This window comes from Sinocyclocheilus anshuiensis, unplaced genomic scaffold, assembly GCF_001515605.1.
Source record: "Sinocyclocheilus anshuiensis isolate Anshui unplaced genomic scaffold, SAMN03320099.WGS_v1.1 scaffold802, whole genome shotgun sequence".
NCBI lineage: Eukaryota > Metazoa > Chordata > Actinopteri > Cypriniformes > Cyprinidae > Sinocyclocheilus > Sinocyclocheilus anshuiensis.
In genome coordinates this window covers 752,225-769,328 of record NW_015547667.1, presented here as the reverse complement: position 1 = coordinate 769,328, position 17,104 = coordinate 752,225, and the positions used below count along the sequence as shown (strand labels likewise).

Here is a 17,104-nt window from a genome sequence, read left to right as displayed (position 1 = left end):
CGAAGCGCAGTGTCACACATGGCAGGCTAGAGTGAGCGGAGGCCGGCATGCTTGCGGCAACCACATGGGGTGACCCCGGGCTGGACTCCGCTTCATCCACGGTGAAAGCCGATCCGGCGATCGACAGCGCGAAGTTGATGTATTTCCTTAGCGACCTGCACGGATCAGCTCCAGGCATGACGAAGCGATATCGTCCTCTTTTGGAAGGCCAAACAAAGTAGTTTCGCTTTCACAACGAAGCACACAGCGTCTTCACGACATGGCGGCGGCGGCAACAATACTACAGCGAGAATAAAAGTTATGCCTTCTTTCTTTGCGTGAACATTTGGGCGGCGTTATGCAAATCTTCCCACATAGTGATGTAGATATGTTGGGGCGTGTTAGAATGAGCCGTTTTAGGTAGGTGTGGCTGACTCTTAACTTTTATAAAGAATATCTCTTTGGATTTGAGACTTTAGTCTTTGCAACTTTACAGATCTTCTTTATGCACCAAGAGTTTGTAACACTCCAAAGAGAAAGGAAAAATTGAAATCGCATCATGACCCCTTTAATTTATGTATTTATTTGGAGTGACATATGATGTAGACAGGTTATTGACCATTTTATTTATTTATTTATTTGACCTGTATACATCAAATCTTCCTGAAATAAGAACTTAAATGAGCAAATATCCCATATTTTCATCCTGAAGTCCGAAACATCTTTGGGGTATTTTATTTGTCTCAGGAAACACACTAAATATTAAATGATAAGCATAAATAAGTAGATTTTTATTAATTCAGAGAACTGAGTAAAGGGAGATTTTTTTTGAAGTTCTTCTTACAAACATTTTAGCAAAATATGTCCTCTTTTTAGTAGTGCCTCTCTGCTGTTATTAAAGTTCTTCTTTTGTCCTTCAGGTTTATGCATCATCTTAAGTTTCATTTCATTCATCCAACTCCCCAAGTGCAAAGATCCTGGACAGGTTTTGTTGCCGCAGAGCCTCTATGAACGAGATATTAGCTTTTATGATTAATGTACCATTTAATGTGTCCAAACTTTGAGAGCATCTCTGGGGCAGAAGGCCAAGGAGCGTTCCTCAGAGATAGACGTGTTTGGGTTCAGGCATCAGCAAATTCTCTATTCGCTGTTCAAGCGAGGTCAGAAGTAGCCTTGCAGAAACCGGAGTCCACTGAGGCAAAATAAGATTGCGTCAACCATAATTAATGTGATCTACTGGGGCGGGACATTGACGCTTTCTAAGGACATGCATCACAGAGATAGAGGTGACACTGTGTTTGGTACTTCACTTTTGGGATGCTTTACTGGTTGGTAGATGTTTAGGAAGAATCTAAAGATGGAAAAAAACCAAAATTTAAATTCTGTAATCATTACTTCTTTTTATTCTAAAGTAGTATGGCCAAATGTCAATAAAGGCACGATAAAAGTCCATATTGCTTATGCATTGAATTCCAAGTCATTTGAAGTCAGATAGTTTTGCATTAGGATCAGACACAACGTAATTATTCACTGATAATCTTGGCTCTAAAATCTTATTTTGGACTATCTATTTGGATCCAAGAACCAAAGGTGTTCAGCATCATCAACATCAAGCCTGTGCAACAAGTTTTTGCACCGTATTTGAACGCAAATAAGAAAGTGCCATGGCAACAAAGTTGTATAATTTTCCAAATTTTGGAGAATTGTATGCTACACTGTTAAAAATAAAGGTGCTTCACGATGCCATAGAAGAACCTTTTTGTCTAAATGGTTCCATAAAGAACCTTTAACATCTGAAGAACCTTTCTGTTTCACAAAAGGTTCTTTGTGGTGAAAGAAGGTTCTTCAGATTATAAAAAGGTAAGAAAGAGATGGTTCTTTAAAGAACCTTTGACTGAAAGGTTCTTTGTGGAACCAAAAATGGTTCTTCTATGGCATCGCTTGAAGAACCTTTTGAAGCACCTTTATTTTTAAGTGTGTAGCTTAAATTCTGCAGGTGTATTGATGTTCAACTTCAATTGACATTTTGTTGCACTTTTCCAAGTGGATTGTTGGATATTCAGACTTCCGAAATCCGACTTGAATAGAACGTTGCATTACTGATAATGTAGAAAGTTTTTCGAAAAATAAAGTGGTCTTTTAGTCTTTAATTCTCTCAAATTTACTCAGTAAATGTCATTTGGTTATTTGGAATTATACTCTCCAGCAGTGTCCCATTTTGGTAGTTTCCGCAGCATTGCATGGCTTGAGTTCACTGGATGTCCCGGGTCTCTAAAACCACTGGAATGTTTCCAGAAGGCAAAGTTGATTGATTCATAAATTGGAGCAGGAAGTGCCCGGTTTTTCCACACTGTTAATTACCACACAATCACACACTTGCTAAATATAATACCAGAGTCGCCGAAACTTTCAGCCTGCTGGTCTCCTTAACTAAACCGAGCCTCACTAGAGAATATATTTCATTAAACAGACCCATGAATAAAAACTAAATCCGTGTCAGAATTAGAGAATTGTGTAATTGGCTTTTAAACTCCAACTTGGCTCCAACAGAAGAGCCAGAAGCAGATTTCAGCCCAGTTGTCGCCTTTTTCGGCTGTCCAGTGTTTAAACCAATGCTAATCCCGTGGTGACCTGGAAAGATAAGACCGGGTGGTTTGAGAGACAACGCTAAGCCGGCATGATACAGAGCCAGTTGTGGTTGAAGCCCATAAGGGCCGGTACTCAAAAGATGTCTCCAGTCAGTGTTCGATGGATGCATACATCCTTGAAACCATCTGTCACTGTTGAAGCTATTAAGAAAGATTCATTTATGGTGAAGGAGTTGGTTTGGTTCTTTGTTGCTGATTTTGATTCGTGTATTGAATGAATCCAAGTTCAAAAAGTGAGCTTATTATATCTCTTTTTCTTTCATTTAGGTTCAGTTCTCCTGGTTCTGGTGTGTGCCGAGGTTCTGAGTGCTGATCCAGCGCTCCTACCCAACCCTCTCCGCTCCCACGGGCCAGTTCTGGATGTTCCCGTAGGCTTTGAGGAACACGATGAGGTCTCGAGGGAACGCAGGCCTGGCGTCATGGAGAGTTCTCAGGAGAGCTCCGGGTTCTTTAGCGAAGACAGCGAGGACGGCAAGAACTCTCATATTGAGACCAAAGACACCAGCGTTGACCTAAGTGCCATGAATGGTGAGTAGAAGCAGTAATTCGAAACATTATTCACGCATGTTACTACAAAGTCATTAAGTTTGTTTATGTAAACTTTCAAAGGCATGAAGAAAATGACTTTCCTTTTTCATCTGATGTCATGAATCTCATTTGTCAATCAAGGGTGGAAATGTTCGCTCTGACACTGGAATGACAATTCAATTACGAAAACATTTTGGTTGCATATTTACGTTAAAAAATTGGGTCAAGTACTTATCGTTTGTCAACTGGTGGTGTTAACATATTCACTCTCACAACAACTTGACTTGATTCAATTACGAATGAAATTTGGTAGCAATATTACATTGGAAAATGCATCAAGTGCTTGTCATTTGTCAACCAGAAATGTAAATGTATTCGGTCTGACAACGTTTTGACTTGATTCAATTATGAACAAAATTTGGTTGCACATTTACAATAAAATTTGGGTCATGTGCTTGTCGTTTGTCAGCTAGAAATGTAACTATAGTTGATCTGACAGCGATCAGATGATTTAATTATGAATGAAATTTGGTTATTTTATTTTTTAATTTTGGTATTTATGATCCTACTTGCCATTTGTCAACTAGGGGTGTTTAATATATTCGCTCTGACAAAGTTTTGACTTGATTCAATTACAAACAAAATTTGGTTGCAATATTATATTCGAAAATTACAATTTTGCAACTAAATTTCGCTTGTCGCAACCAAACTTGCGTGTCATTTGTATATTAGAAATGTCAGTATAGTTGCTCTGACATTGATCTGACTTGATTCAATTATGAACAAAATTTGGTTGCATATTGATGAGGAAAAATGGGTCAAGTACATGTCTTTTTTTAGTCAATTATTAGCTCTGACAACTGTATGACCTACTTAAATTATGAAAGAAATTTGGTTGCATATTTGCGACTGGAAAAATGTCAAGTACTTGTCATTTGTAAGCTAGGGTGTTAATACAGTATTCGCTCTGGCAACGAATTGACTTAATTAAGAGTGCAATTTGGTTGCAATAGTATGTTCGAAAGTGGATCAAATGTTTGACATTTATCAACTAGATGTGTAAATATACTTGCTCTGACAATTTTATGACTCGATTCATTTCCTATTGAAATTTGGTTGTGTATTTATGTTCGAAAATGACTGAAAAAGTATACGCTGCACCTGTAAATTGTGCAGCAAAGGCACTGAATGACGACAGATTCATATTAGGGCAGTACCTCTGTATGACTCGGCCTCTAGACACAGTTATTTAACTCGCAAAAATGACTTGATTGCCAAAGAGGCCGTTAGAGGTGTAAAGTGGTGTGAACAACAGCTTTTAGGACTCATTATCTTGAGTCATTTCCTCGACACCTGCAGTCCCTTGCTGATGTTTATCTTTTTTTGTTGATTAGAGTTTTGTCGGCTTTAACAATTCCACTGATGTTTCTTCAGTCCACCTTGTGGTCGTGGACATGTTTTGCAGCACAGCCCAGAGTAGAGAAAATATATCCGCTTTCTACACAACGCCTGGGAATTTATTCACTCTCACAACAACTTGACTTGATTCAATTACGAATGAAATTTGGTAGCAATATTACATTGGAAAATGCATCAAGTGCTTGTCATTTGTCAACCAGAAATGTAAATGTATTCGGTCTGACAACGTTTTGACTTGATTCAATTATGAACAAAATTTGGTTGCACATTTACAATAAAATTTGGGTCATGTGCTTGTCGTTTGTCAGCTAGAAATGTAACTATAGTTGATCTGACAGCGATCAGATGATTTAATTATGAATGAAATTTGGTTATTTTATTTTTTAATTTTGGTATTTATGATCCTACTTGCCATTTGTCAACTAGGGGTGTTTAATATATTCGCTCTGACAAAGTTTTGACTTGATTCAATTACAAACAAAATTTGGTTGCAATATTATATTCGAAAATTACAATTTTGCAACTAAATTTCGCTTGTCGCAACCAAACTTGCGTGTCATTTGTATATTAGAAATGTCAATATAGTTGCTCTGACATTGATCTGACTTGATTCAATTATGAACAAAATTTGGTTGCATATTGATGAGGAAAAATGGGTCAAGTACATGTCTTTTTTTAGTCAATTATTAGCTCTGACAACTGTATGACCTACTTAAATTATGAAAGAAATTTGGTTGCATATTTGCGACTGGAAAAATGTCAAGTACTTGTCATTTGTAAGCTAGGGTGTTAATACAGTATTCGCTCTGGCAACGAATTGACTTAATTAAGAGTGCAATTTGGTTGCAATAGTATGTTCGAAAGTGGATCAAATGTTTGACATTTATCAACTAGATGTGTAAATATACTTGCTCTGACAATTTTATGACTCGATTCATTTCCTATTGAAATTTGGTTGTGTATTTATGTTCGAAAATGACTGAAAAAGTATACGCTGCACCTGTAAATTGTGCAGCAAAGGCACTGAATGACGACAGATTCATATTAGGGCAGTACCTCTGTATGACTCGGCCTCTAGACACAGTTATTTAACTCGCAAAAATGACTTGATTGCCAAAGAGGCCGTTAGAGGTGTAAAGTGGTGTGAACAACAGCTTTTAGGACTCATTATCTTGAGTCATTTCCTCGACACCTGCAGTCCCTTGCTGATGTTTATCTTTTTTTGTTGATTAGAGTTTTGTCGGCTTTAACAATTCCACTGATGTTTCTTCAGTCCACCTTGTGGTCGTGGACATGTTTTGCAGCACAGCCCAGAGTAGAGAAAATATATCCGCTTTCTACACAACGCCTGGGAATTAATGTGCCCGAAAACAGTATTATTTTTAGTTCACCTGCTAGCTCGCTAACCGCAGTGGCCTGTTTCCGGTGTGTGCGCATGAGGCAGAGAGAAGGACGGAGCTGTCCAATGATTTTCTGCCGTGAGGAGTGTGAATTTTTTTTATTTTCTCTGGTGGATATCAGCTTGATTCAGCTGGCACACTCACGCTGTACGCTAAGTGAGACATCAATGTTATAATTTCTCATATTAGTGATTTGAACAAACCCATAATCCTAAGTAATAAACCTTGGCACAACACTCACGTTTTCCTTTGAAACATTTTTCGGTTAATAGTTGGGACTCTATGGGTGCACTGAATGGACCTGAAGACAACAACACAGCTATCTGCTTTAGAACTTGAGAAACTTGAAAATGTTTGGTTAATTGTTTTATCTCTGTCTGTCCCTCTGTCTATCTATCTATATCTATCTATCTGTCTGTCTATCTATGTCTGCCATTCTATCTATCTATCTATCTGTCTGTCTATCTGCTGTTCTATCTATCTATCTATCTGTCTGTCGGTCTGCCATTCTGTCTGTCTATATCTATCTATCTATCTGTCTGTCTATCTGCTGTTCTATCTATCTATCTATCTGTCTGTCTGTCTGTCTGTCTATCCCTGTGGGTTGGTGCTCTTCTGTCTACACTCTCAGGAGTTTTTAGTCCTCTTGTCCCTTTCACACATCCACCTTTAATTAGTGTGAAGACCTCCAGTTACCTGATGCTTTTCATCCCAAGCCAATAGCAGTTCAGTAATTGAACAGAGGGAGGAATGATTCCACTGGATCTTAGGCGATGTTGAGAAACACAGGCTGTCAAATTTGGAGTTGTGCTATTGTTCTCTAAAAGACACTTTCAGTACATGTATCTGTTTGTTTTTGTGCTCTCAGAGCGCTGTCTGATGCCCAAGAAGGTGGGACCTTGTCGTGGGGCGCTCCCTCGCTGGCACTTTAACCCCATCACTAAGAAGTGCGAAAACTTCATATTTGGGGGCTGCAGAGAAAATCGCAATAACTTCCTGTCGCTGGAGGAGTGTGCCAAAGCTTGCCACACATTCCCTGGTATGCTGCTTTTATATTACATCCAGTTATGATAATTTTCTTGATAAAGTATAGATATATCGGCTCTCTCCTGCTGACACAAGACAATAGCTCTCCTCATTACAGCACGTCTCAGTGTGGCAATGTGTGCGTCTCATGAATAATCAGGCTGCAATCGAGAGCTCTCGGGTCCCTGATGTGTGTGTTGTGCCAGACGCAGGTGCAGTGCTGCAGTGCAGCTGCTCGAATCTGCTGTACTCAAGAAACAAAAGATGAATAAGACCGTGTGCTCCCATCAGATCTTACTACACTATATCCTACTATACTATAGTGTGAAAGCAACATTTTCTTAATAAGTGTTTGCTATATATTGCTCTTTTGTTAGTTTTGACTGCTTTTATTGTCCTCATTTGTAAGTTGCTTTGGATAAAAGCGTCTGCTAAATTACTAAATAAAATACAAAATAAAATAAATATACCACACTATAATAAACTATCCTGTTACACTCAACAAACTAAATTTTTACTAGGCTACGCAAACACTATAATAGGCTTTCAATATGCTGTATTATACAAGACTTTGGCATCTTTGACTTTACTGTATCCCACTTGAGACGGACTACCGATATTCACTCTTTTAAACTTTGGTTATCGGTTGTTTAATATTAAGTCTACCAATAAATAGTGTTTCTCTAAAGAAAATGTTAAGCTATGTTTAGATGTAGCCCAAAATAAATCTGAAAATAAGTTTCTGACCATTTATATCACAACTTAGCATCAATATAATTCCATAAATAAAAACAATAAAAACATATGTAATAGTATTTAAATCTAAAAACATTTACATATTTTAATATTTAATTAGTTATAATATATAATATTAAATATTATTAAAGCATATAATGTTTTTATAGTTGTAGTACAGTGTTATTTTAATATCATAAACGCATTATTCTAGTTTTTATTAATATTTTGAAATAATTTTATTTTTATATTTTCTGTTTGCACTTTAACTTTAGCAACCGTTTTAGTAATTTAGTGTTTTTTTTTTAGTATTTGTATAATTTGTCTTTAAATCTCTAGATTTTTATTCATTTTATTTCAGTTTTAGATTTATTGCATTTAGATGTGTTTAGTTAAATGGGAAATCTTACTAACTGGATTTTTTGTAATTTTTTGAATTAACAAAAATACTTTTATGGTTTTAGTTTAGTTAACGATAACAACCCTGATATAGTCTAACAGCATAAATAAAGAAATAATTATTGGTTCTCAGACATTTAACTTGAAGATAATATGTATTATATCAGTCATATGAAGGCAATATCGGTTGGTCTCTAAAGCTCAATACTGCCAAACTTGAAAAACCAACTACAAAAACAAACGATACCATTATAGCTTAGCATAAGCATAATGTAGAATAGTTTAGTACAGTTTAGCACTGCATAGTTTGGAATAGTAGAGTATGTGTATTTGATTTATGTCTTCGAAATGTTTACAACTTTTTTTTTGCTTTATTCCCTCATAGATTACAGCCCTTCGTCCCCAGAACCACCATCTTTGCCACTTTCTCTGAGCCAAAAGCCCACTGAGACGAATTTCTCTTCCTCATTGTTCGTACCCACAACTGAGTCCATCGACCCGGAGCAGTGGGAGAGTGATTCAGAATCGAGCGGCTTCCCTCTCCACCCCTCCTCCGGGCCGTCAATCGCAGGTGCAGAAGACCACGCCCACTCCACAGCCATGCCCCCCGTCCTCCGACTCGCCCGTCAGAACCAGCCAGAGGCCACAGCTGGGCCTGACAGGCGCCTGATGTCCGACGACCCGTTTGATGACGAGAGGGGCCGTGCGGTAACACAAGCACCCACGGCTCCTGAAATCGGGCCCCTGCCGAGCCGGGAGCCCCTGCAGCCGGACAAACCGCACCAGGATGATTCTGAGGAAGATGAGGACGAGGAAGAGGTAGTGGTTTTTCCCACCGAACCAGATGAGGAGGAAGGGGGCGAATGGCGGTACCTCACGCCGCTCACAACCGGACCCTCGTCCTCCCCCGCTTCAGATCTGCCGCCCGTGGTCTTCACCGAAACCGCCTGGCAGGGGGCGCCGCTCACCACACCCGAGGATGAGGAGGGGGCGGAGCTTCGACACGGCGGTACCGAATATCTCGCTGAAACGGAGCTGCACGACTCAGAGCTGTCCCAGGAGGCCGAGCAGGTACTCAGTGGCAGAAAATAAGAAATTAACTGAGCTCTATAATAATATGTAATAATATATAAAATAATATATTCCTTCTTGTATAAAATGTTCAAACACAATGTTTGAAGCAGAAAAAAATTTAAAGACCATCAGAATTCAGCTGTACGTGCTCAAAAATAAAAATATGTACCACTGAATAATATATGAATATATGACAAATAGTAAAGTATATCATGATATGATACTATTAATAATAATAATAGTAATATATAAACATAATAACAAGAAGAAATGTCTTGTAAGAATTTGGATTAGCTTTTATTTTTAGATTTTCCGTTTTAATTTTAGCTCAAACTTACATTTTTTTTTAGCAGTTTTCTAAAATTTCGATTAAGCTTTAATTTATTCTTGTTTCAATTGTAGTAATTGTGGTACTTCATCTTCACATATTTATTTCGGTAAGTGCCAAGGCAATATTTAAAATTTTCATTTTAGTAAGTTTTTAATTTTCAGTTTTTCATCTAATTTCTATATATTATGTCAACTTCCAAATTTCAATTACCAAAGAAAAAAAAAAAATCGTTAATAGTTTTAATTTGATCTAACAATAACAACACTGGTAAGGAGTAATGTTATGTACTTTTTATCATTTCAGCTTTCAAAAATATTGACAAAACAAGTGAATCCTACAAGTGGTTCTTGTTATAAAATTCTCAATTGTTTGTTTGGATGAAATATATTGTGTCGCCTTGGAAATTATTTCACAATTGATTTATCTGACTGCGTTGGAAGAGTAATGCGTTTATAGATTTGTTCTCCAGGCAGCGCGGCAGGTTGTCAGCGAGCATTTCGGTTAAACCACAACAATTCACTGCAATCCAGTGACTCTCTTTGTTTCTCATTCTGTGCAGGTGATTTGTGTCGACTGGAGCAACCTTGCAGGAAAGGGCTACGTTATACTCAACATGACGGACAACTTTGACTGCGTAAGTGCTGCTTTTTCACAAAACCCAACCCAGAACTCTCTAGCTAACCTTAACCCAACCACATATTGTTCTTGCATGAGCAAACCACTTGCATTTTCTTCATAAAAATCAGTTTTTCCATCACGATTTGAATGAATTACTCTTAATTAAGGTGTATGTTCCGCTCAGAGCCCGTTTCACGTACTGCAGCAGAAATGCTGAGCGTTGCAGGAAGATCGCTGTCTGAGAAACATGCTGACTGCACAACTAACGACGCTCAGCACAAACAACTCACGCTGTGAGCGCTGAGCGCATTTGTTTCCAATCCTCTGGCCTTTATAGAGAAGAAAAAAGAAAATGTGATTCTTAATCTCATGAACTCGTTAACAGCACTGCAAAATGCAGAAGCGAATGTTGTGTCTTAAAGGTTAATCTTGTCCTACTAGACCTGTCAATTATATTTTATTTAAAGGAATAGTTCACCAAAAAATAAATATTAAGCCTACTTAAAATGCCACCCTCAGGCCATCCAAGATGTAGATGAGTTTGTTTCTTCATCAGATTTGAAGAAATGTAGCATTCCATCACTTGTTCCCCAATGGATCCTCTGCAGTGAATGGGTGCCGTCAGAATAAGAGTCCAAACAGCTGATAAAAACATCACAATAATCCACAAGTAATCCACACCACTCCAGTCCATCAGTTAACGTCTTGTGAAGCAGAAAGCTGTGTGTTTGTAAGAAACAAATCCATCAAGACATTTTAACTTCAAACTGTTGCGTCTGGCTAAAATACGAATCCAAAATCCAAAATAAAAATAAATATAAATAAATAAATAATAAAAAATAAAATAAATCCCAATAAAAAAATAAACCACATAATTGTTTAGAACTGTTTTGGACTATTTTTGCTTGTAAACATTGCTTGATCTGTGCAGATTTCTCTTCTGATGCAGACGAGATTGCTTTTTCACGGGAGAAAACAATATTATGGATAGAAGACGTGCTTGAAGTTAAAAACATCTTAATGATGGATTTGTTTCTTTGTATCTATTGGCTTCACGAGATGTTAACTGATGGACTGGAGTGGTGTGGATTACTTGTGGATTATTGTGATGTTTTTATCAGCTGTTTGGACTCTCAGTCTGACGGCACCCATTCACTGCAGAGGATCCACTGGAGAACAAGTGACGTAATGTTGAATTTCACCCAAAAACAAAGTAAGTGATCAGAGCTACTAAACTGACAATAAGGTACCACAAAAGTGGTCCATATGACTTACAGTATAAACCAATGATATTTAAAGACCATATCTGAATGTATGCTAAATTTGGGTCTGTTCTTCACATAAAGCATCGTATGGCGTCAGTAGACCAGTAAAATATAGTGCAAAAGTCATATTGGCTTCTTGTACTGTGGTTTTATGGTGGTTTTCTGTCATTTTTGGATCTTGACCGTGCCAGTACCCATTCATTTTTGGTTTATTAATTGGCATAAAAAAGTAAAGCGATCTAAAGATCATAAGCAGAATTTTGTTTGAGAATTTGATGAGAAATGTTTGACTTCATTTTGAGATCTCGTATAGTTTATTATTATTTTGAGTTGGTTTTATATTTTCAATTTTAGTTACATTTGTAGCAATTATGTGTGTTTTAGTTTTACTTACAGTACTTTAGTACTTCAACTTACTAAACAAAACATACTAAACAAAAATTTGAATTTGCCTTCACAACTAACTGAAATATATCTCACGTAACATGCGTAGGAAAAATACATTGGTGGCCATGAATTAACAATTTGTTCCCACGACTTATTAATTCATGGCCACGTTTCAGTAAATCGTGGCCCCGTTGTACTTATACAATGTGGCCACAACGTACCAAAATTAGGAATCTAATAAATTAATCAGTAGTGGGAATGAATTCAGTCGTAATGAATGAATTCAGTCATAATTAATCAGTCATGGGAAGTAATCCTTAATTCGTGCCAATTATATCATGTTTTTTTTTTGGCATTTTTTGTTTTATTCAACGATAACAGCACCGTCTTTGACTCGAGTCTCTGCACAGTTTGAGACATTATTAAGATCTCTTCTGAAACTCTTCAGTTCTCCGTTGAATCCCCCTGCGATCCGTGTAAAGCTACCCTGTGATGTTTCATTGGCACATACACGTTCTCGCCGGCGTAAAAGAAGCTGGTTGTCTGTTGCCACGGTAACGCTCCAGTGCCACGTAATTGCAGCATGATCGTGGAGAACTTTCCCCCCCGCTGGCACTCTGACAGCTGCGTGATAAACTGCCGAATCTCCTGCGATGGAGCCCTGCTTTGAGCCCGAGCAGCACTGCAGAGCCATTGATCAGAAACCAATCCGGCCCACTGCACGAGAGCTCGGAGTCTCCACCTGAATGACTCCGCAAAACCCAGTCTGATTTCTGTAGCCTGTCTGTTTCTGGTCAGAGGATGTCTGTTACTGAGCCTCTTGGGTTCAAACGTAAGGTGGAGAGACATCTTAGACATGACGTCTCAGTAACAGACAAAGCAGACCTGTTTTTAGGTGGGTCACTGGTTGTCTGTCTGTGGAGAGTGTTGATTTGGCCCCATATTTCATTTCAAAGAATATTTTACTTTTTCTTTCAATCATCAATAGGTATTATATATATTATATCATCATCATATATTTTTATTTACTTGATTTTATTTGCTTGTTACATTTCAAGGTGTATTTTCTGACACATTCCATGCTAATTCTATTTTATATAAATACATGGTATGCTCCTATTTTATTCTATTTTTATTTATTAATTACATTATTCTATGATGTATATATTTATCTTTTTTATACTGTCCACTATACACTACATTTACATGTATTACATTTTTACATAAATTTTGTGCATTTATACTCCCATTTTATTGTATTAATTTATTCATGATGCATAAAACATATATATAATCATATTATATTTATTTGATTTTGTTTTGTAATATATTACATTATAAGGTGTATTTTTTTTTAACAAATTTCACGAATTTTGTAACATAAATACAACTCAGGTACAACTCATTTATGCTCATATTTTACTGTATTTTGTACTGTATCGATTATACCATTTTATGATGTTTTTAATATTTTTGGTCCACTATATTGCATTGAGCTGTATTTCATTAAGTACATTTTGTGAACATTTATACTCTTTTTATTGTATTTATTTATTGTTTGCGACATTGCATGGTGCATTAAAGCTTATATAATTATATGATCATATATTTATGTCAATTTTGTTTGCTATATTAATTTCTAGGTTCATTTTCTGACAAACAGTATAATTTTTCGTTTACACCTTATTCATGTTCACATTTTACTTTCACTTTATTTATAGATTACAGTTTTATGATTTTTTTTTAAATATTTTGTCCACTATATTAAATTGAAATATGTCATTTTTACGTAAATACATTTTGTGCACATTTATACTCCCATTTTATTGTATTTCTTTATTGTTAGCAACATTAGATGTTTTTCACAGTATTTCATATATTTAAATTTGTCCTCTATATTACATTTCAATGTGTATTTTCTGACAAATTCCACATAATTTATTCTCTCAATTTATTGTATTTATTTATTGACTGCAGAGTTTCATGTTTTTTCATGATATATTTTATATGCCTACATACACACATAGTTTTTGGCGACAATGAAAAAAATCTGATTAGTATATATAATTAATACATACACACACATCAGTGTATTTCTCAGTTTTACCATTTCAGGACAGTGATATTTTAGTGATGGTTTGTGTCTTGTGTGTGTCTCACAGGATGAGTTTCGTACGGAGAGCGGCGACAGACTCCTGGAGATGCTGGAAAACACTTTCTCCAGAAAGATGAACATCCCACAAGGCTCCTGGCTCATTTTCCTCAGCAAACCCACACAGCAGGACCACCAGCTGCTGATGGCCTTAGCCAGCGAGCAGGGTAACACACACACACAGGGCCTCTGTGGTCACATGTAATGTGAGGCTTATTGTTTAAATGAGAGGTGTTAGTCATTTGTTGGCTTTTCATTTCATGCTCTATATAAAAGGATAAAAATAGCACGTATTATCTCTCACATCTCTGTGCGGTGCATTAGTGAGATGTTGTATCTACTCCGGTGAATCTTACAAAGCCTGTCAAAGACTTGTTTGAGGTCGTGTTCACAAAATCAAAAGAGCAAAATGAGTAATTATATTTTGCATTAAGAAAATGAAGACTGTTTTGGTACCTGTTTAAGATGTTTTGCATTCTGTCATATTTATTATCATTTTCATGAAAGTGAAGCCCATTGTGCCCCCAATTCTTATTACCGAAATAAAGAAATTAGGTTACACTTATTTTACAGTGTCCTTGATACAGTGTAATTTATTTAAGTACTGAATAATATTAATTAACTACATGTACTTACTATATGGTTAGGATTAGGGTTACTTGCATGTATTTATGCATAACTTATTGTTATTATAATAGTGTAACGTGTAACAAGGAGACCTTAAAATGCATGTATTTATGCATAATTTATTGTTATTACTATAGTAAGTTCATGTAACGTGTAACAAGGACACTAAAATATAGTGTTTCTAGAAATCATTAAATTATTCATATGATATGGTAGTACTTGTTGCACTGAGTGTGATTTATGCTCATTTATTTAAAAATGTGTTCGGATAGAATAATTGTGTGGATAGGGTAAATGTGCTTATTTGTCATTTCTTTTTAAAAGCATTTACAATGCAAAAAATCCTAATGGTCCTAAAATAGGCTACATTTTATTTACTACGGTGTACTTTATTCTTTTTTTTTTTGATGCAACCGTTCTTTATTAAATAAACTCTCTTTAAAAAAAACTTTCTATAGTATTTTAGTCTAATTTTCTCTTCATATTGTCTTTTCGTTGAAGAAATTATCCCTCCAAAAGACGTCCTGTCAATGTTAGGGGAAATCACAAGAGGTCTATATGAGGTGAGACTTTAATGCAGCAAATAATACAATAAATAAACTTATGTAACATGGATAATAATTTCTAATAAATATTTATTATTTGATTTAGTTTTATTATATATTTTAATTTGTTATTATTATTATTAGCATTTATTGTGATTTATTTTAATTGTATTACTATTATTATTATTTATTTATTTTCAGATTGGAATTCAGAATTATTCGACCGTGAACACGTGCCACTCGAGGCCCAGTCAGACACGTAGCGACTACGGAAATTTGTTTGTGGTTCTAGTGATCATCGGGTCGGTTTGTGTGCTCATTATTGCTTCTGGAATCATCTATATCTGCTGGCAGCGTCGTTTACCCAAACTCAAAAACATGGTAGGTCTTTGATATGGTGTTTGCTTAAAAAACAACAACTGACGTAATGTTACAAGCCCAAATGTTCTGTGGTATTGACAAATTATGCTGTCAACACAACTCGGGCGTGATTAATATGCAGCTCGAATTCTAATGACTAACCTCAACGTTCTCTGAATGATGTTTCGGGTTCGAATTGATTTACTATTTGTCTTTGGTTTTGTCCCTTCTGCTTTACGGCGCGTCCGAAGTCGAGAGGCGAAGAGCTGAACTTTGTGGAGAACGGTTGCCATGACAACCCCACACTGGACGTAACAAGCGACAGCCAATCAGAGATGCAGGAGAAGAAACACAGCGCCAATGGGGTGACGGTGGGCGGGGACGGCGGAAGCGGATGGCAGGTGCTCCTCAATAAGCCCAGGAAAAACGAGGAAGACAACCAAGAGGAAGACACGCACCTTTAATCTTGGGAAAACAAAACATTTTCAAGCTTTTTCGAAACATGTGCTGTATAAAATGTGATGTCTTTTGGCTTGTATGACGTTTTTCTTTATCTGCGTTACTAAATTTAAACGGACTTTTAAAAAGTGCTTTAAAACGGCGACTTGTATGATAATGCGAAAATTTTCAGTGCATAATTTATTTAAATCGAATGTGTCAAACAATCAGTGAGGCATTTTATCTCTTTATCTGCGTTACTAAATTTAAACGGACTTTTAAAAAGTGCTTTAAAAACGGCGACTTGTATGATAATGGGACAATTTTCAGTGCAGAATTGATTTAAATCGAATGTGTCAAACAATCAGTGAGGCATTTTATAATTTAAAATCAGTTTGAAATTTTTTGGAAAATAGTTTATTGCACTGTTAAAGCAATAGTTCAACCCAAAACGTGAAATATGTCGTTTATCTCACACACGCCTCCAGACTTTCTGCCACTTTTTCTGTGGAACAAAAAAAAAACGAGAGTTTTGAAGTATCTTCACAACATTTAAAATCAGTTTGAAATTTTTTGGAAAATAGTTTATTGCACTGTTAAAGCAATAGTTCAACCCAAAACGTGAAATATGTCGTTTATCTCACACACGCCTCCAGACTTTCTGCCACTTTTTCTGTGGAACAAAAAAAAAACGAGAGTTTTGAAGTATCTTCACAACAGTTCGTTTCCATACAAAACGGTTTATAGTGAGTTTAGTATGGAAACCCGTTTTCGCCACTGAATAAAAAATAATAGAGGTAATTGCGACTTTTTATTTTCTGTGGAACAAAAAAAAAACGAGAGTTTTGAAGTATCTTCACAACAGTTCGTTTCCATACAAAACGGTTTATAGTGAGTTTAGTATGGAAGCCCGTTTTCGCCACTGAATAACAAATAATAGAGGTAATTGCGACACAGTCACACTCTTTTTTTTTTTTTTTTTTTTATTCAGTGGCGGAAACAGGCTTCCATAGGTTTAGTGACCACCACTAAGAAAAAAACTTGTGTGAGGAATTCAAAAAATTTTTTTTTGTAAGATAACGATGGCCAATGGTAGAAACCATGGAAGCCCGTTTCCACCACTGAATAAAAAATAAAAGAGGTAATTGCGACTTTTTATCTCACAATTCTGAC

The 17,104-nt window shown here is 36.4% G+C and overlaps 1 protein-coding gene across 2 annotated transcripts in view; it reads left to right on the top strand.

The window, feature by feature from the left end:
* LOC107702650 (podocalyxin-like protein 2) overlaps positions 1-15,965 on the top strand; it is a 20,057-nt gene extending 4,092 nt beyond the window's left edge. Inside the window, exons 2-9 of one of the 2 annotated variants that reach the window (XM_016505030.1) lie at positions 2,895-3,155; positions 6,843-7,013; positions 8,520-9,205; positions 10,099-10,173; positions 13,972-14,128; positions 15,090-15,151; positions 15,335-15,514; positions 15,745-15,965. In XM_016505030.1, the coding sequence (XP_016360516.1) occupies positions 2,895-3,155; positions 6,843-7,013; positions 8,520-9,205; positions 10,099-10,173; positions 13,972-14,128; positions 15,090-15,151; positions 15,335-15,514; positions 15,745-15,957 (1,805 nt within the window). In that variant the 3' untranslated portion in view covers positions 15,958-15,965. The remainder of the gene's footprint in view (positions 1-2,894; positions 3,156-6,842; positions 7,014-8,519; positions 9,206-10,098; positions 10,174-13,971; positions 14,129-15,089; positions 15,152-15,334; positions 15,515-15,744) is intronic. The other variant, XM_016505031.1, reaches the window with a different exon arrangement.
* The last annotated feature ends 1,139 nt before the right edge of the window (positions 15,966-17,104 follow it).